Source organism: Rhynchophorus ferrugineus, unplaced genomic scaffold (genome assembly GCF_030347505.1).
Source record: "Rhynchophorus ferrugineus isolate W39M unplaced genomic scaffold, kcgeb_rfMv2 rfM1, whole genome shotgun sequence".
Classification (NCBI taxonomy): Eukaryota; Metazoa; Arthropoda; class Insecta; order Coleoptera; family Curculionidae; genus Rhynchophorus; species Rhynchophorus ferrugineus.
The window spans coordinates 63208969-63226767 of NW_027472580.1; the positions used below are offsets into that span (position 1 = coordinate 63208969).

General features: G+C 32.0%; 2 protein-coding genes across 3 annotated transcripts in view; one reads left to right on the forward strand and one right to left on the reverse strand.

The window, feature by feature from the left end:
• Positions 1-1939: 1939 nt before the first annotated feature.
• Positions 1940-17799, reverse strand: part of LOC143198940 (uncharacterized) — a 108712-nt gene continuing 92852 nt past the window's right edge. Inside the window, exons 3-11 of one of the 2 annotated variants that reach the window (XM_076408639.1) lie at positions 8313-8942; positions 8010-8204; positions 6906-7032; positions 6648-6853; positions 5626-5754; positions 5292-5544; positions 5214-5234; positions 4957-5156; positions 1940-4303 (exon numbers count right to left, since the gene is read on the reverse strand). In XM_076408639.1, coding sequence (XP_076264754.1) covers positions 4160-4303; positions 4957-5156; positions 5214-5234; positions 5292-5544; positions 5626-5754; positions 6648-6853; positions 6906-7032; positions 8010-8204; positions 8313-8942 — 1905 coding nt within the window. In that variant the 3' untranslated portion in view covers positions 1940-4159. The remainder of the gene's footprint in view (positions 4304-4956; positions 5157-5213; positions 5235-5291; positions 5545-5625; positions 5755-6647; positions 6854-6905; positions 7033-8009; positions 8205-8312; positions 8943-17799) is intronic. The other variant, XM_076408723.1, reaches the window with a different exon arrangement.
• The window catches only part of LOC143199059 (uncharacterized), a 28099-nt gene continuing 23381 nt past the window's right edge, over positions 13082-17799 (forward strand). Inside the window, exon 1 of the mRNA XM_076408830.1 lies at positions 13082-13290. The gene's annotated coding sequence lies outside the window, so the exon portion shown is untranslated. The remainder of the gene's footprint in view (positions 13291-17799) is intronic.

Genomic DNA, 17799 nt, shown 5'->3' on the forward strand with positions numbered 1-17799 from the left:
TTGGTGATTGGTATGCATAAAAAAAGACAGATATAATTAATCTAAGCAATTATGTCATCAAATAATTCAACAAATTACTGAGTCATGTCAATATTGGAGGAATGAAGCAAACAGTACCGGAAAATATTATAATTAATATGAAGAAAACTGGAAAGGAAAACCCATTGATCCAGTGCTTGAGCAGGTACTAGTAAGGATAACGTCGACGCAGTAAGGATCAACGTAATTCGACTTTAATTTATCGATTGGTATCGGGACCAAATGTCATCCACAGGCCATATGTGGTTAAACATCCTATAGTTAACGATAACAAACGCAGGTATGAATACTAAAGTACTGAAACTACACAACACATCTCAGAGGGGCACATTTTCGCATCATTCAAATACAAGGAGCGGCGTGATACACTGGATAATTCGCCAAACTTAACTCGGATACTCTGGAACTCCACCAATCAAAGAAAATTACCTACTATGAAACCATACTTGGATCCTGTAACAATGCCAAACAATAACCTATTTATAAAACAAATGGCATACACACTATCTGAATTATTCTATCAACACCTTTAGTTCCTATTAAAGGCTAATGATGCCAATATTCACCATACACGTAAATTATTCACCATACACAACCATGCAGAAAGCGGTTTTGTTGGCGACAGCTCAAATAGAACTATTTGAGGTTCTTATCTGCTTCAGAAATGTTATTGGGATAAGTTCTGATATTTGGGATATGTCAATATTCCTCCGATATACCCTTTGAGGAAATGAGAATGCTTAAGAATTTTGGCTGAAATCTATAATACAAATATAGCATAAATGAACATCTACTTTTAATAATATATCATATTAGTATGTGTGTGGATAACTGAGTTGCACAAATGAAAATAATATATGAAGTAAATATATTATAAAACCAATCTCAAAATTAAATGATCTATGTTTTATTTGAAAATCACAAACGCATACACATATTGGTTTGGGGAAAAAGTAATATTGTTTTTCTTTATTCAACGTTTTGTGTTCTTCAAAACAAGTTGTTATTATTTACTTATATATATTTCAAACACTAATCAATGACTAGATGTGCCGTTCTCATTATTTGGCTACTTTCAGAACCATAATTATTTTGTAGAACTTTTGAATTTTCCACCTGAAGACTGAGTGAATTTCATAAGCCTAATGTTTAATGCCAGCTTTACACAGTTAAAAGAGTTTTCAAGTCAAACGGAGCAAAATCCAAAACACAAAGTGAGTGCATTAACACTTCACGTCGATCTATTCTAATTTTTTCCAAATCACTAAAGTTATGGATGATCTAACGTTGCCGTTCTAGAATACGTCTTTTCTATTAATCAATTTTGGTTCCTTTTTTAATTGCCTGCTTCAATTGCATTATTTAGCAGCAGCGTCAAATTAAAGATTTTGATCAGAGCCAAACAATCCATGATTAACAATTAATTTCCAATCCCATCACCTTTAACATCAAGTAGGCTTTGCAACCGTTTGTGAAACTCCTCCGAGCTTCTATCACGATCCTTTTCGCTTCGTTTTAGTAGCTATTCATAAATAAAAACTAATTCCATTTCATTTTTCATTCTAATTTATAGGGAAACTAAATATTGAACTTGTTTCTCAATATTATTTTAAAACTTCACACTTACTTAAGGACTCATTACCATGAACACTATAACTTTCAGATGGTTTGCATTACATCTTTCCTTTTTTATAAATGAAAAATGACCTTCCGGAACCTATTTTTAAAGCGCAATAACCATTGATCAATTTTTGACTAAGTACTATTACCTTTTAAAAGCGCTATATATAGCTTCATTGAATAAATATTTTTTATATTTAAAGTAATATATTTGGAAAACTGAAAATGCATTTTTCCGAACCTTGTATAAAATATATAGGTACAAAGAAATACTATAAACTTTTGTTTGCAGCCATGTTTTATTGGTAAAAAAATATCCTAACTTCTAATTTAGCCAACCTTATATATACTGTGGTAAATATAACATACAAAAACCTCTTTTTTAAGTATTTAAGAAACGAACAGACGACCGTTTAGAATTTTATAAAACTTAAGTAGAAAACATATTTGTTTTTCATCAACAATATATCACAACTTTATATGAGTAAAAACGTTACAGCTTTTTTTTTGTAAACATGTAATTTTAAAACGAAAAGTTTAAAGCTATCCGTTCATTAAAAATATCAATTAGTAGAACGTTAAAAAAAATTAAAATTATTACTATGAACTGGCAAAAATTGGTATTGCAAATCTCAGGCATAGCTGCCAACATAATAATATTAAACTTAACAACTAAGGCAATTTTTAGCTTAACACTAATTATTAACAATAAAAAATTGTATAAAATACTGATTTTATTTGCGGATATTGTCAATCAAGCTAACAACGAAAAAATGTACCTTAACTTCATAAATACGTACAAGATGAACTTTACCAAAACTTTAACATTTAACAATACTGCATTTTAAATAATAGAAATTATTATTAAACTGTATAAAAAATTATACATATAAATACAGAGAACAATAAAAGTAAAAAGCATTTGTTGGTCCACCCAACACAATTTAAATAAATATCAACAGGTATGTACTTATTTATGAAGTGCTATAAAACAGGTAAAAATTTTGATCCGGATATATTTTTTAATTTTAAACGTTGGTTTGTCAAATCTGATTGGCAACCGCTCTCATTTTAAAATAAGTTAGGTAAGTAGTTCTGTTTAAGTGTAAGATTAAAATAAAGAAATATCACTCAATGGTTAATACTAATAGGTACGCTACATTAGTATTTTTTGCTCCATATAATACTTTTAGAAAAAATATATTTTATCCTAAAACAATTTTCACATTTCTACCGTTATCAGATAAAATATTCCAAAAACAATACTGGATCATGTCTCTTTTCAGTTGTTATTTTAACAAATTGGAGCAAACTTATTGCAAAAATGCCAAAAAAACGAATATCATAGAAAGCATTATTAATAGAACAAAAACGCTAATAAAACCCTAAAAAACACTAAAAAACTAATAATAATTACTGGTATACAAGAAAATATTGCAAAACAAAAATATTTACAATAAATATAGGTTTAAACAATCACACACTGGTAAAAATGCCAAAAAATGTTGTTGTCAATCTCATTTAAAGTTTTTAATTTAAAATAAAATACTCTATTTTCCATATATAATTTAGGACATTCGGTGTATTATTAAGAGACTGGCAACTGAGAGAGCATTAATGTAATAATTTAATAAAAAATAAATAAGTAAATATACAATACATTCATTTTTAAACTTCTGATTGAAAAAATACTTTTTAAGGGCCCATGGCTGAAATATGTGATAAAAATGTTGCTCATTACAAGTTTTTATAATTATTTAGTTTAGGTAACAAATGTACGTATTTTATTTTAAAAATATTCACTGTCTCAAACGCAGATGATTATTGTATAACTTAGCAACATTATTCAGCAACATTCCAGTTAGGTCCGCATTAATAATATTCACCATTATAATATATTGAGTATATGGGTAAATACTAGAAAAATTAAGAAAAAATAGAAACTTTAAAAAATTCACATTTAAAAAATCAAAGCAATAGCAAAAATTAATGTTAAATACTACTAAAATTAAGGTACTGGCATAAAGAAAAAGTTTGGTTATGTTTAACTATTATTTGGGTGCTGTGGGTTGGTATGAAATAATACGTTTTCTGAAAATATCACACTGATTAGAAACAAATAAATATTTTTACAGGCAAGTTTTCTTGCAATAAATATTGATATTTAAAAGAAACAAGCCTAAATTTAAATTTGTAAATATCATGAACAATGAGTATTATTCAATAATGTAAGTACAACAAATAATAACTTTTTGTATTTAAAACAAGAGAGCCTGATGGAGTATTTCAGGAGTTTGTTCGTACATAATCAGAATGACGAATACAAAGTTAAATGTGAATGCCGTTACGGTCTAAGTTATCGTTAGATAAAAAAAACTATCACTGATTTGATACGGCCATTTTGAAAACCTAATAAGGCCTCCAACATAAGTCTACACCTTTTACTTAAATACAGATTAGTGCCGTTGATTTTCACTTAGACAATATCAAATTATCAATGCTAATGCGTCTCAGTCTCCGCCAGCTGGGTTGAGACAAGATTAAGGGGAAGGTCAGCTATGCTCTCTTCATCCGATTCTATTTCAGGCATTGATCCACATGGCGAGTCTTTGTTGGTTGGCAAGAAACTAGGTTGATTTATACCCTAAAAATATTTTCGTTAATATTTAAATTCAACTGTAATTTAATTAACTGCATCTAGATACCATTGTTATAAATTATAATCAATAATATACAATAAAATGCCCCACAAAAAGTATATATTTGTTTAGCTTAATATATAATGGAATTTAATCGCAATGTAATAATATTGTAGTGAATTTATATATTTATATATTAATTATATATTTATATTTATAATTTAACGAATTCAAATAGCACAGGTCAATCGGTAGCTCTGGAATTCAGAGTCTATGGAGTATTTATTGGCAGGTGATCGCTTTATGAGCATTCGGCGACTGTAGCGTATAAAAGATTCTGCAATATTCGAAGTTTTCGTCACTTAAATGATACACCACGTATTCATCTCATTCAAAAATATGTTCAAAGATTTGATGAAATCGAAAGAACACTAGAAAAATCAAACCTATATGACCAATATAATCAAGAACCGAATCTCTGCCTGTTGGTGATGACCCGACCCATTCAGAAATGCGTTTTTTATCAATCAACTTAAACACTTAAAACAATCTACAAAATGCTTTTGAGATATATTGTGTTACATAGATATCCATAAAAAATAAAATAAATAGGTGATTTATATGATTTATAAACATAATAGTGTCATTTTTATTTTACCTGATGAATGTGAGAAAACAAGTTCCCTTGATTTCCTGTCCCTTGAGATAATGCCATAACTAAATGAGGTTGTAGCTGCCTCCGAAGAGCGCTCAACATATTTTCAGTATCAGCATTTTCAGATATAGTAGCTGGTATTAAGGGGATTGTCCTCTCTGACCCTCTGTTATGATCAGAATAAGTACGTGGATTGACTGGCTCTAAATGAAAACAGAAATAGGTGAGTTCCATTAAAAATATGGGCCTTGAATACTCACCTTTATGGAAAGTATCAAAGTCTGAAAAAATATGTCAATATTTAAAATAATTTCGCAATTTCGTCTAAGAAAACTCACCAATTTTTTTCTTGCCATCGATACTATTGGCCCTGTTCCTTCCGTCTTGTGCTTTAGGCCTTCTTCTCCTTGTATGAATGGTATCTCTTCTCATTGTTAAAGGTCGGTCTCTCCCATGAAGTTTAAAATATAAACCACACGCGTTACATACCATTTCGCCTCTAATATTACGCCTCCATATTGTTGTAGTTTGAGTTCTGCAATTAGTACAGCAAATATCTACCCTTTTTGATACTGCAGCAGATGCATTACTCTACAAATTATAGAAAAAATGAATATATATTAATCATAGGTTGTTTTAGTGTGCAGAAGTGTGTATCACTTGGATACTTACGCCCATTTTTACTTTATTGCCTGCAAAATTAATCCAGGGATTTGATCCAGTAAAATCTGGTACATCGGTGCATTCTTCAGGTGGTAAATTCTTAACGGTATTCTTGTCATCCTCTTCACACTGTTCTATCTAAAATATCACACTTAATATTCATATAACGCATGTAAGGTTATTATAATGATAAAATATTACTTATTACTTTTGCTAATTTGTATTATTATTGCAAAAATGTTACACCAGTTAAAGTAAATCGACTTCAATGACACACAAAATAGGATTTTGATTCGGTGTTATGTTATACCATAAAATCATTACCAAAAGAAACAGACACCTCTTTACAATTTATCTTACTAGGTTGTTCGATAAGTTGCAGGAAATTTAACCAAAAAAAGTTCTGTAAGTGGCTATGTTACGGTATAATGTTCCGCAACTTTATTATACTTATACCAATAACAATATAACAATATAACAATTTTCCAATTAATGAATCCCATCAATATAGTGGTTTTTCGGGAAGCCTATAAAATATCACTCCATAGGCGTATCTATTATATTTTCATTTTATTCCAATAATTTTTTGGAGTTCTGAATCACAAGAATACGGAACCGATATAGATCCGAGATAAACACCCCTTAGTTTAAACAATTTCACTGATTTAATTTTTACACTGATTTTAAAGATAATATTTTGTATGATGTGAACTTTTATGTTTTTTTTAAGCGAATTCAAATTATTTATTATTATTTCAAACACTAATCAATATTTGTGTTATTTTGATCGATGACTTTTTACCACTTTTCTAGTTAAATCATAATTCAGTAACTCTAGAACATCTGAATGAAAAATTGAACTAACTATTTTTATCGGTGTAATGGACTGTTACCTTTCAAGGCGCTATAATATAGCTTCATTAAATAACTATTATCAGAGATATGGGCCTTTAAAGCCAATAATGGTGCTATGGTTTGAATATTTAAATTTTTATATTAAATTTATTTAACCTAATATTAAATTTACTAACCTCTTCTATGTTATTTGCCTTAGTGGGGTAACTTTGCTTTCTTCTAGCTGAAGTCTTTTCTTTCTCGTTAATACTGACGTTGTTTTGATCTGAGGACAAATTTGACTGAAAGAAGGAGTAGTTTAAAACTTTTGGATTTGCCGGTGTGATACTCATTCCCAGTTTTCGACACGTTATCAACTTCCTGAGGAGTTGTGACGCCTCTCCTAAAGAGACAAATATTTTTCTATGCTCTTAATTTTTATATGCTAATACTACCTGCTAAAACTGGCATTCCTAAGCCAAAGCCATTATTTTGACTGTAGCACCAATCCGATGGATCTGGAAGTTTCTCAGGTGGTGGAGATGCACTGCTAGTTGAACTAGAATTGTGATCTTCCGTAGCCTACATGATATCAATAATTATCATTCTATATGTTCAAATTTTGGTATCCTTAGATAATCTGATAAAACAGATATTATGTTTATACTATTCAATCTACGATTATGTGGTTAAAGCTATCGATTAAATTATTTTTGGCATTTAGATATTACCTTTGGTTCTCTACTAACTGTATAAAATTGACTTTCATTGTACAATCATTATTATTAAAAGATACAGTATATTTATAAAAAAGGGATAAAGTACTGTATCGCCAAATTATGTAGAATAATGTAATAATCATTTAAGTTTTTACATGTATGTTGATTTGGATTGATAATGAATTCCCGGTGTGATTTTGTTAGCTCTGAGTTCTAATTGCATCCTTGGCAAGGCTAGGTAAGTTTATTAAAATATCCAGTCTTAAAAGCGTATAAAAACACAGGGCACACACAGTGCGATAAACGATATTTTAAAAATTGCATTTGTTATATTTATTACCAGATTTCTTACTGTTCAAAAATGATACCTAATAAGAAATAAAGGCCGATAACAGAAATACGAATTTATTCGAATTTAAAATAAACTTGTTTTTTTGTTCTGGGATAATCGAAGAATATTAAAAGAACTGCCAATTGAACATATCTATTTATGACAATAAAATGACTCATTCATTAAATTTTAATGTATTATTATATATTCATAGAGTTCCCGCGCCTAAATATAGTAAACACCAATGTGTTTCAATTCAAGAATAAGGTCGTCGTTCAAGTCCAATCGATTCATTAATATATTTTTTTTATATAATTTTTGAAATCTTAGATTATTACTGCAAACGTTATTTATGACCCATTAACATATATTATAATATATAAGTTATAATATTACTGATAAAAAAAGAAAAGTATAAGATTATTTGAGTATTTTTTCATTATGAATTAATGAAACAATTAAGCTGTTAAAAATGTATTACTGGTATATAATGTAGGTTATTAATTTACCTGAGACATATCAACTTCCAATCGATCTGGATCAGAACTATTACTTGATACAGACTGGGTATCCATATTATCATCATCTCTTGGCAAATCTATTTCGCAAATTAGATGTTCTTTTCTGTTTTTTGACAAATCGGCCGGTTCCTGCGATATGTCACTCATTTGATATGCGAAATCATCAGATCCAAGCCGTGATCCCTATTCAGTGAGAAATATTTAATTAACCAGTTGTAATTACCTATAACACTGTAGTCTCAAACAATTTAAATATAACAGAGATTTAGCAGCATCTTATGTAACACCTACCTGCAGTACGGCCGGTGGTTTAACTTTTATCAACGCTTCTTTGCATTCGAATTCGCTCTCAGCGCCTGTCGATTCTTTCGTAGTGGTTTCCGATTTCGTATCTGATCCTACCAGATTTAGTTCCTCGTCGTGAGCCTCAGAAACGATGACCTGTAGCGGCAACGGTTCTGTATGCAAATTCAAAGGTTCCGTGTGTAGATTTAAAGGTTCGTTCGATATATCGGTCGCTGATTCTTTAATCAATTCCAACAATTCATTTTGAAGAATTTGTTTGTTACGTACACAGAGCGTTTGATTTGGATCGCCGTGTATTGTTGATGGTTCCTTGTGCAGAAACAAAGGCTTCTTGTATATTGGTGGAATTTCTTCGGGTGCAGTTGCGGTGTCTTTATGTAAACTTAAAGGCTCCTGCAATGCCGGACGGTAAACGCCCGCGTTATCAACTGATACAATCACGGGTGTTTTGCCTGATTGCTTGTTATAATCTCCGTCATTATTCATTTGATCCATAGGTTCTTGTTTAATGTCTAGGCGTTCATTACTATGATTTGGTTCAAATTTGATCTCTCTAGAATCCAATATAGGATTGGTAATACTGTCTAAATATTCTTCGGATTGTCGCATTTTGTCCTGAAACAATGAATAAATATGTCAAATAAAAGACAAAGGATTGAAATCGGATTATAATCTAACTGGAATCGTCAAGAGCAAGTTATAATGAAGGTAACATAATTTGTTCGTTTAAGCGATTTGGAAAGTTTAATATATTATATTATTTAAGGGTGCGTTTTATTTACGCCCCTTTATCTGAATCCATATATACTCAGCGAGATAATTCTTCGAAGATAAAGTATATATTTGGAACACCGGTAAGCCCACCACATTCTTCGATGCTGCAAGATAGCATCTTGCATCAGTTACAATGCAGACATTTTTCAGTTGGCTTCTTGTAGATATATTAGTTCATAGATATGTTCGTCATACGATTGATTCTCAAATGTATTGTGGACGCACAGACACATTACATCAGGCAATTGAAAGAAAACTGCTTAAATTGAATAATTGGAAAGGTGTCTTCCATTATGACAATGACAGACCGTATACTTCAGACATAGCACTTCCTGATTATTACTTTTCAGAGCTCTGCATAACAATTTTAATGGAAATATTCCATTCAAAAGAAGCCTGTAAAGCTCAATTTAAAAACGCTACGAACTTTTTCTCAAGTCCAATATGAATTTCAAAGATGAATTCCAATAAAATGTTACTATAGCCCATCTAATAAATCAGCCAACGCACGTCATAAATGACGTCGAATATTATGCCAATTGTAGTTTGTAAAAATGTAAAATTAGTTTTAAGCTCAAAGTACATATTTTCTTTCCATATTTCCATCCAATTATAAAAAGAGATAGATGCTGTCTTATGCATCGGGACATGTAACCGAATCGGAATAACATTCTATTTGGGTTGGTAATAATGAGTTACGCTGCCAAAAAGCATTAGTGATAATAATTAGATATAAGCCGGAAAACGTGCTAAACCAAAAGTCAAGTAAACCAAAATTTGATTCGGCGACATAAATATTTATGATTAGCATTAGCTGTTTTATTTGACGGGCCTATAGTTATCACAGTTTCATAAAACAATGGATTCTCGAATTCTTTTAGTTTCCTTAACACAGTTACGGTGTAATATAATGCTAACATCCATAGACAAACAATCCCATCTAATAATGGATGAAGACAATGAGCTATTAAGAATCAGCTTAAAATGGAATTGCCTTAAAATGATTTGCACAGCTAAAATTAAAAGCTAGAAACTATTGCAGATTCCGATATTGTGACAATGTCTGAAACCACTGTCCAGAGACATCACACATAATCTAGTTGAAGATTACCACAATTATTGTCCTGATTAAACACATTTAATTGCCCTTGTTGACATAAATCGTTTGGAATATTTATGGTACCTAAAATTGCATCTAGTAATTCAGTTAACTTTTTAAGGGTTCAATATATTTCAATAGGTCTCACTGATAATGTGAAGTGAACTAGCGGGGGTTACCGTTTCTTTTTATTTGCGGCCTATGCGCATATCCAGCAACAAAGGCAATTACCGTTAATGGCAACATTGTTGAAACTTTTTCGTGGACCGTTATTGCCAGATGAGATATCTGAACATGGCCAAGGGACGTTGAAGCTTTATGATAGTAAATTTACGAAGAATTATCGCATATTTTTTATTAGGTCGATTTTACTGTGTTTTGTGTTAACCTGACTTTTTTTATATGGTGTGTCCAAACTACTAAAAACTACTTTAAATTAAAGATAATAGCGTTTTATGGTTGCAACTATAAGGTATAAATTAATCTATTTTATAAGTCAGAAATTGATGCGAAAGTGGATATCAGTAACTGTTAGTATGTATATAACAGGTCAATTGAAGTCCCCGGTTTGACACATAGATGGCGCTGCTAGAATTAAATCCATATGGTTTTTACTTAGCCCTAACCTTCAAAAGATGCGTGTATAAATTTGTCAGCTGCCGAATTACATTTTATGAATGCATATGAATATATGAATATGAATTAGCATTTTGAATGAAACACATTTTGTTATTGTGAAAAAAATGGATAAAAAGGAATTTCGCGTGTTGATAAAATATTGCTTTTTGAAGGGAAAAAATACAGTTGAAGCAAAAATTTGGTTTGATGCCCAGTTTCCGGACACTGCTCCAGGAAAATCAAGCATCAACGATTGGTATGCTAAGTTTAGACGTGGTGAAATGAGCACCAGAGACAGTGAACGCAGTGGACGCCCAAAAGAGGTTGTTACCAACGAAAACATTTAAAAAATCCACAAAATGATTTTGAATAACCGTAAATTGAAATTGAATGAAATAACAGACACTCTAAAGATATCAACTGAACGTGTAAATCATATCATTCAGGAATATTTCGGTATGAGAAAGCTCTGTGCAAAGTGGGTGCCGCGCGAGCTCACTTTTGACCGAAAACAACGACGAATTGATGATTCGGAGCAGTGTTTGAAGATGATCAAACGTAACAAACCCGAGTTTTTGCGTCTATATGTGGCAATGAATGAAATAGGCTCCATTATTTCACTCCAAAGTCCAATCGACAATCATCCGAGTGGACTGTACCCGATGAACCCGCTCCAAAGCGTGGGAAAACACAACAGTCTGCTGGCAAGGTTATGGCGTCTGTATTTTGGGATGCGCATGGAATAGTTTTCATTGACAACCTTGAAAAAGGAAGGACCATCAACAGCGACTATTACATAGCGTTGCTGGACCGTTTGAATGATGAAATCGCCGAAAAACAGCCGCATCTGAAGAAAAAGAAAGTGCTGCTTCACCAAGACAATGCACCGTGTCACAAGTCACTGAAAATGATGGTAAAAATCAATGACTTGGGCTTTGAATTGCTTCCTCATCCACCGTATTCTCCAGATCTGGCCCAGCGAATATTTCCTGTTCTCAGATTTCAAAAGAATGCTTGCTGGGAAGAAATTTTCGTCGAATGAAGAGGTGATCGACGAAACTGAAGCCTATTTTGAAATAAACGATATACAACAAAAATGGTATCGAAAAGTTGGAGGGTCGCTATAATCAGTGTATCACCCTTGAAGGGAATTATGTTGAATCAAAAAAACTAATTTTGCCAAAAAATGTGTTTTACTATGGTAGGCCGGGAACTTTTGACCTGCTAATTATGCATTATTGTTAATTGTAAGCATACACAAACGCCATAAATGATTCCTGCCGGCTATTGGTGGTAACGCTGTCAAGATACACATAGATACGCATGAAGCGTGTTTGTCTTTGGCTTTTTCCTTTGGGCGTGTTGCATATTCGTCATAGTCGAAATTATGACAAGCGTCATTTTCATCCTAGCATATTTATGATTGCTATCAGTTATCATTATTGTCTGTTAAGATTGTCCATCATTGAAATTGACTATATCATTGTCATTGTCTGATATTGATATTATCAGTACCATTACTTATCGGCACTGTTATTTATGAGTACTATGCAGTGAACTAGGCACTATCCGTCCGTACAATTAATTACTAGTTGCCAGTAATATTAACTGTCACTACAACCATATTTCATTATTGCCTGACGTTAGAAGTGATGATTGTGGTAATCTGTCGTGATAATTATCAATTCTTGTTATATTTTATGTGTATTTTTAATTTCATCCTTGTGAGTGAAAATTGAATGCTCAGGTACGTTTTCAGAACAGTCACCCGCCCACCAGCAAGATCTTATACGCTTAAAATCAGTTTTATTTATTTATTGTTTATCATTTATTTTGATCTTGTTTGGTTAAGAGTAGTTTAAAGATTTTAGAGCTACTTAAATTTAAAATATACAAAACTGGTTAAGAGTATATTAATTCAACGAATATTATTCAATATAGAGTGTAATATAATTGTGTTTCATTTAATTTTAATAATAATATTCTAATTTTACCATTGAAATAATTACTAGTGCTAAAGTATATCGCCATTCCAAATGTGTAAAAATAACTGTTCAAATACCGAACCATACGTACGTCTCCATTGTTCAGCACATAAGGAACGAACTATTACACAACTAAATAACGATGAACCATATCGGAAATATGTCTTTGTGTTTGTCGTTGTACGATCGAGTTGAGTCCCTTATCGCGCTCTTCCAAATGTAGACTAAACAAAACACCGCAACAGCGAAACTTTGAGTCATGCGAAAAAATCCGCATTTGAAGAATACAGTTGCAGTCGCAGTTTCGGTTGATCGTAGTTCGTAATAACGAATGTGACGGTGAGGTGAAGTGTTTAACAAATTTTAATAGATTAGTGGCAATGAGTGGTGCAAAGGGAATTATGGTGTTAATGTTTGTGCTTTGAATTGCCCAAGTGTTTTACAAGACCTATATTAATATATTACGGAGTCCAATATTGTACTTAAGGTATGGTATCGTTAAATATGTATATAAGTTATATTAGATGTAGGGTTTAGAACAAAAACATTACTGTAATCCCTCGTTATACGCGGTCTCATCGACCGCGGTTTCTCTTTTCTAGTTTAAGGCAGTTAAGAACCGATTAACTCTATTGTTTTGCTGTAATGCCTCAGGTGATTTTATAGTTATATTTATAGTTAGCCAATACTTACAAATCATTAAATTCACGACCGTTGAAAAATAAAAATTGGACTGTCTGTCTGTGTTTTGGCGAGCAAATCCTAATGTTTGGGTTATGATGATGCTATTTACAGACTGGTTTACTAATTGTTTTGTGCCTAGTGTTAAACAGTATTTGTCCTCAAAGTCACTACCATTTTAGGTACTTCTGCTTATTGACAATGCGCCCGGATATCCGGAGATCGAGAGAAATTGAATCGACCCCAATGTAAAATATAATTTTTACCATCCAACAGAACTTCGTTTCTGCAACCATTAAATCAGGGTATACTAACTAGTTGCATTTCAAGGATTATCTAAGGCGTACTTTCAGTCGCATCTTACAATGCGTGGAAGCAGATCCTTCGTTGACTGTTATCGAAAGTTGGAGAGAGTTTAATATTCTCATTACATAAGCATTATTAAAGATGCAGTAAGTGACTTAAGATCATGAACTATAAATGTATGCTGGAAAAACCTATGCCCGGAAGTTGTTATCGATATCTCGGCATTGCCGGGCAAAGAAGCCGAAGTCACTAATACTTTACAAGTTATGCATCAAATACATGTGGCAGGTTTTGATGATCTTCAATCAATAGATTTTGAAGAAGTTTTAGCCGCTAATGACAATGAACTCACAGAAGAGGAACTCGTTGAAATTTTTGAAAGCAATTTAAATAATGAATGAAATAATTAAGATGACACTTCTTGACAATTGCCTGGAAAATCAACTGCGTTTTTAAGTTTAGATAAAATAAATAAGATTTTGTCTAGAGGGTTTACTACAACCGTATAAAGAAGCACAGAAAGACGTTGAGGAAATAATGAAACAGCCAACAAACCTTTAATTAAACTTTGTATTGTTATATTCGTATTTTCTATGTGCACATAAGTTTGTAACTTGGGTACTGTAGGTGTTTTTTGTTATTTTATGTTTTTATTGGCATTCTGGTTGCTATAGGTGTAAATTAAGTTTATATTTAAGTACATATGCACATAAATTTTTTTTAATTAATTAATAGACAAATAAGTTCAACTATAAATCTAACATGCTTTTCTCCTCCGCGAATAACGAAGGATTACTGTATTTTACTTCAAAATTATTTTTTTAACGGCAGGACTGGGGACTGAACAGGCAACAATGCTAGTTCAATCCTATTCCAATCTAAATGAGACATTTAGAATATAAACACACTACTGATCACATCACGTCACCAGTACGATTTATCCTTTGCTTCAAAATAGACCTCAGTTTCGGCGATCACCTCTTCAATCGACGAAAATTTTGTCCCAACGAGCATTCTTTTGAGATCTGAGTACAGGAAATGGTCGCTGGGGGCCAGATCTGGAGAATACGGTGGATGAGGAAGCAATTCGAAGCCCAATTCGTGGATTTTTTTGCCATCGTTTTCACTGATTTGTGACACAGCTTAGTGAAGCAGCACTTTAATTTTCTTCAAATGCGGTCGTTTTCCGGCGATTTCGTCCTTCAAACGGTCCAATGACGCTATGTAATAGTTGCTGTTAATGGTCCTTCCTTTTTCAAGGTAGTCAATGAAAATTATTCCATGCGCATCCCAAAATACAGACGCCATAACCTTACCAGCCGACTGTTGCACTTTCCCACGCTTTGGAGCGAGTTCATCATGTGCAGTCCACTCGGATGACTGTCGATTGGACTTCGGAGTGAAATGATGGAGTCATGTTTCATCCATTTTCACATATCGATGCAAAAACACGGGTTTATTACGGCTGATCACCTTCAAACACAGCTCCGAATCATCAACTCGTCGTTATTTTTGGTCAAAAGTGAGCTCGCGCGACACCAACTTTGTACAGAGCTCTCTCATACCGAAATATTCATGAATGATATGATGTACACGTTCAGTTAATATCTTTAGAGTGTCTGCTATTTCATTTAATTTCAATTTACGGTCATTCAAAATCATTTTGTCGATTTTTTAAAATGTTTTCGTCGATAACAAACTCTTTTGGGCGTCCACTGCGTTCATCGTCTTCGGTGCTCATTTCACCACGTCTAAACTTATCATACCAATCCTTGATGGTTGATTTTCCTGGGGCAGCGTCCGGAAACCTTGGCATCAAGCCAAGTTTTTGCTTCAACTTTATTTTTTCCCTTCAAAAAGCAATATTTTATCAACACGCGAAATTCCTTTTTATCCATTTTTTTTTCACAATAACAAAAGTTGTTTCACTCAAAATGCTATAATTCACATACTAATTATCAGACAGCTGTCAAATTTATACACGCATCTTTTGAGGGTTAGGACTAACTAAAAAACATATGCATTTAATTCTAGTAGCACTATCTATGTGTCAGGCCGGGGACTTTTCAATTGACCTGTTATAATATAATCACTCATCATCTGACGTTACCAGATACCAGACGGATTTATTAGACAATCGAATGTTATATAAATTGCGTATATTGGTGTGGTAATTTTAAATTATTTATTTGTATAAAAACAATTTGTTTACAATCATATTTCTTCTGCCAACATATCTTTCGAAGAATTACTGACTCAAACAAGTGAAGTAAGGGTTTTTTCCCTGTTTGTTTAACAGAACAAATGTGATGGGACGTTACAAAGCATTTACAAACTTTAACCGATTTAGCAACTTGAGTGTTAGAGAGCGAGTAAGCAAACTTTTTTCTAACGTACTTTGGAATGCAATGAATTAATTCATTTTAGAACGAATGATAACAGTATAAAAGTATTAACAGTTAACACAATAAATCTTTTCTTAAACCAAACATATCCAAACATATAGCATAATTGTAGCAATATGAATATTTCTTCGAGTATGAAAAGTGGAAATAGTAATTTAATAATACACAAACATTTACTTACTGAGGTTAAATATATATTCATAAACTCAATTTCGTCTAAGATTGGCTATAATATGTTCATTTCTTTGATTACCCATATAAAGCTACCGTGTTGTAATATGTTTCCGAATTTCATTAAATTTGCATAACCACTTATCACTGTCATATAAAAGAAATTAATACGTTATTGAAAACATAACTATACAATTAATAAAAATAAACATAATAAGATGTAGTTTATCGTAATGCGCATGCGCAAAACGAACCAATTATATACTACATCTTGTTCACCTCCCTGTGGTCCAGGTGCGTTGGTATCGAAGTTAATTTTATTTTAAATTTATCTTTTATCTTTTCTTATTATGGTCATTCCGCTGCCATGAGTAATAAAAATGTAATATCTACTTCTAAACGACACTGACATAACGAGTCCCGAATGTTACGAATTTTGCGCATGTCGCACATTTGAGTGTTCGGTTGAAGAAAAATGGTTGAACATGAAAAATGTATATAGATTTTGTGAAGTGACTTTTCACCATTAATACGTTTTACTTTGGAATATATCAGCTTTGAATACCAGCTATATAGAATATATGCATCTTTTACTAGCGAGAGCGAAGAAAAAGTTTTCAGTTTTAATTTGACATAGGTTAAGGAATTGACTTGAACGCTGGTGTAAGTTATTTTATGTTTTACTTGGATCTTCAACACATCATAATCACTTTCTTGCAGGTTATTAATTTTTTACGTTTCACTAAACATTTGATACCTACATTGCTTTATCTGAATCGTTTTAAATATTTCCTTATTAACAACTTATTTCTTGTTGCTGATAATCAAAAACTAATTGCACTTAGCGTATAACAGGTAATTTAACTTAATAATGTTAATAAAGTAATATTATTACGATATTAAGTATTACGCTTACGATGATGTCCAGTAATTTTTAAAAAAATTTAGGGTCCTTTAATAATTGATTTGCCTATCGTGTTAAAAATAACTTTATTAAAAAAATAATGTTTTTCCTTAACATAGTACAAATATTCTTATATCAAATTTCCGATTGGTATTAGGATTCAAACTTATCAAACTTAAGATGGTATTGACAATCTTCTGCATAAAATAACAGTTCGGTTCATTATTATTGAGTTATTGAGTGTATATAGACGATAATCAGTGGAATACTTAAAATTGCATTTTCCACATTCATTACTTGTGTTCTTTATTGGATGAAATCTGCTGCCAAAGCCCGTCAAACGCCTTTAAGAACATATGTTAAAGCTATCCCATCACATCCCAATTGTGGGTTTTGCTTTCAATGATTTGAAAGTGGTGAGTTTAAAATCAGTGACATCAACAACCTGGAAGACTAAAAGTGTTCGAAGACGATGAATTGCAAGACTTATTGAACGAAAATCCAGCTTAAATTCTCATAAAACATCCAG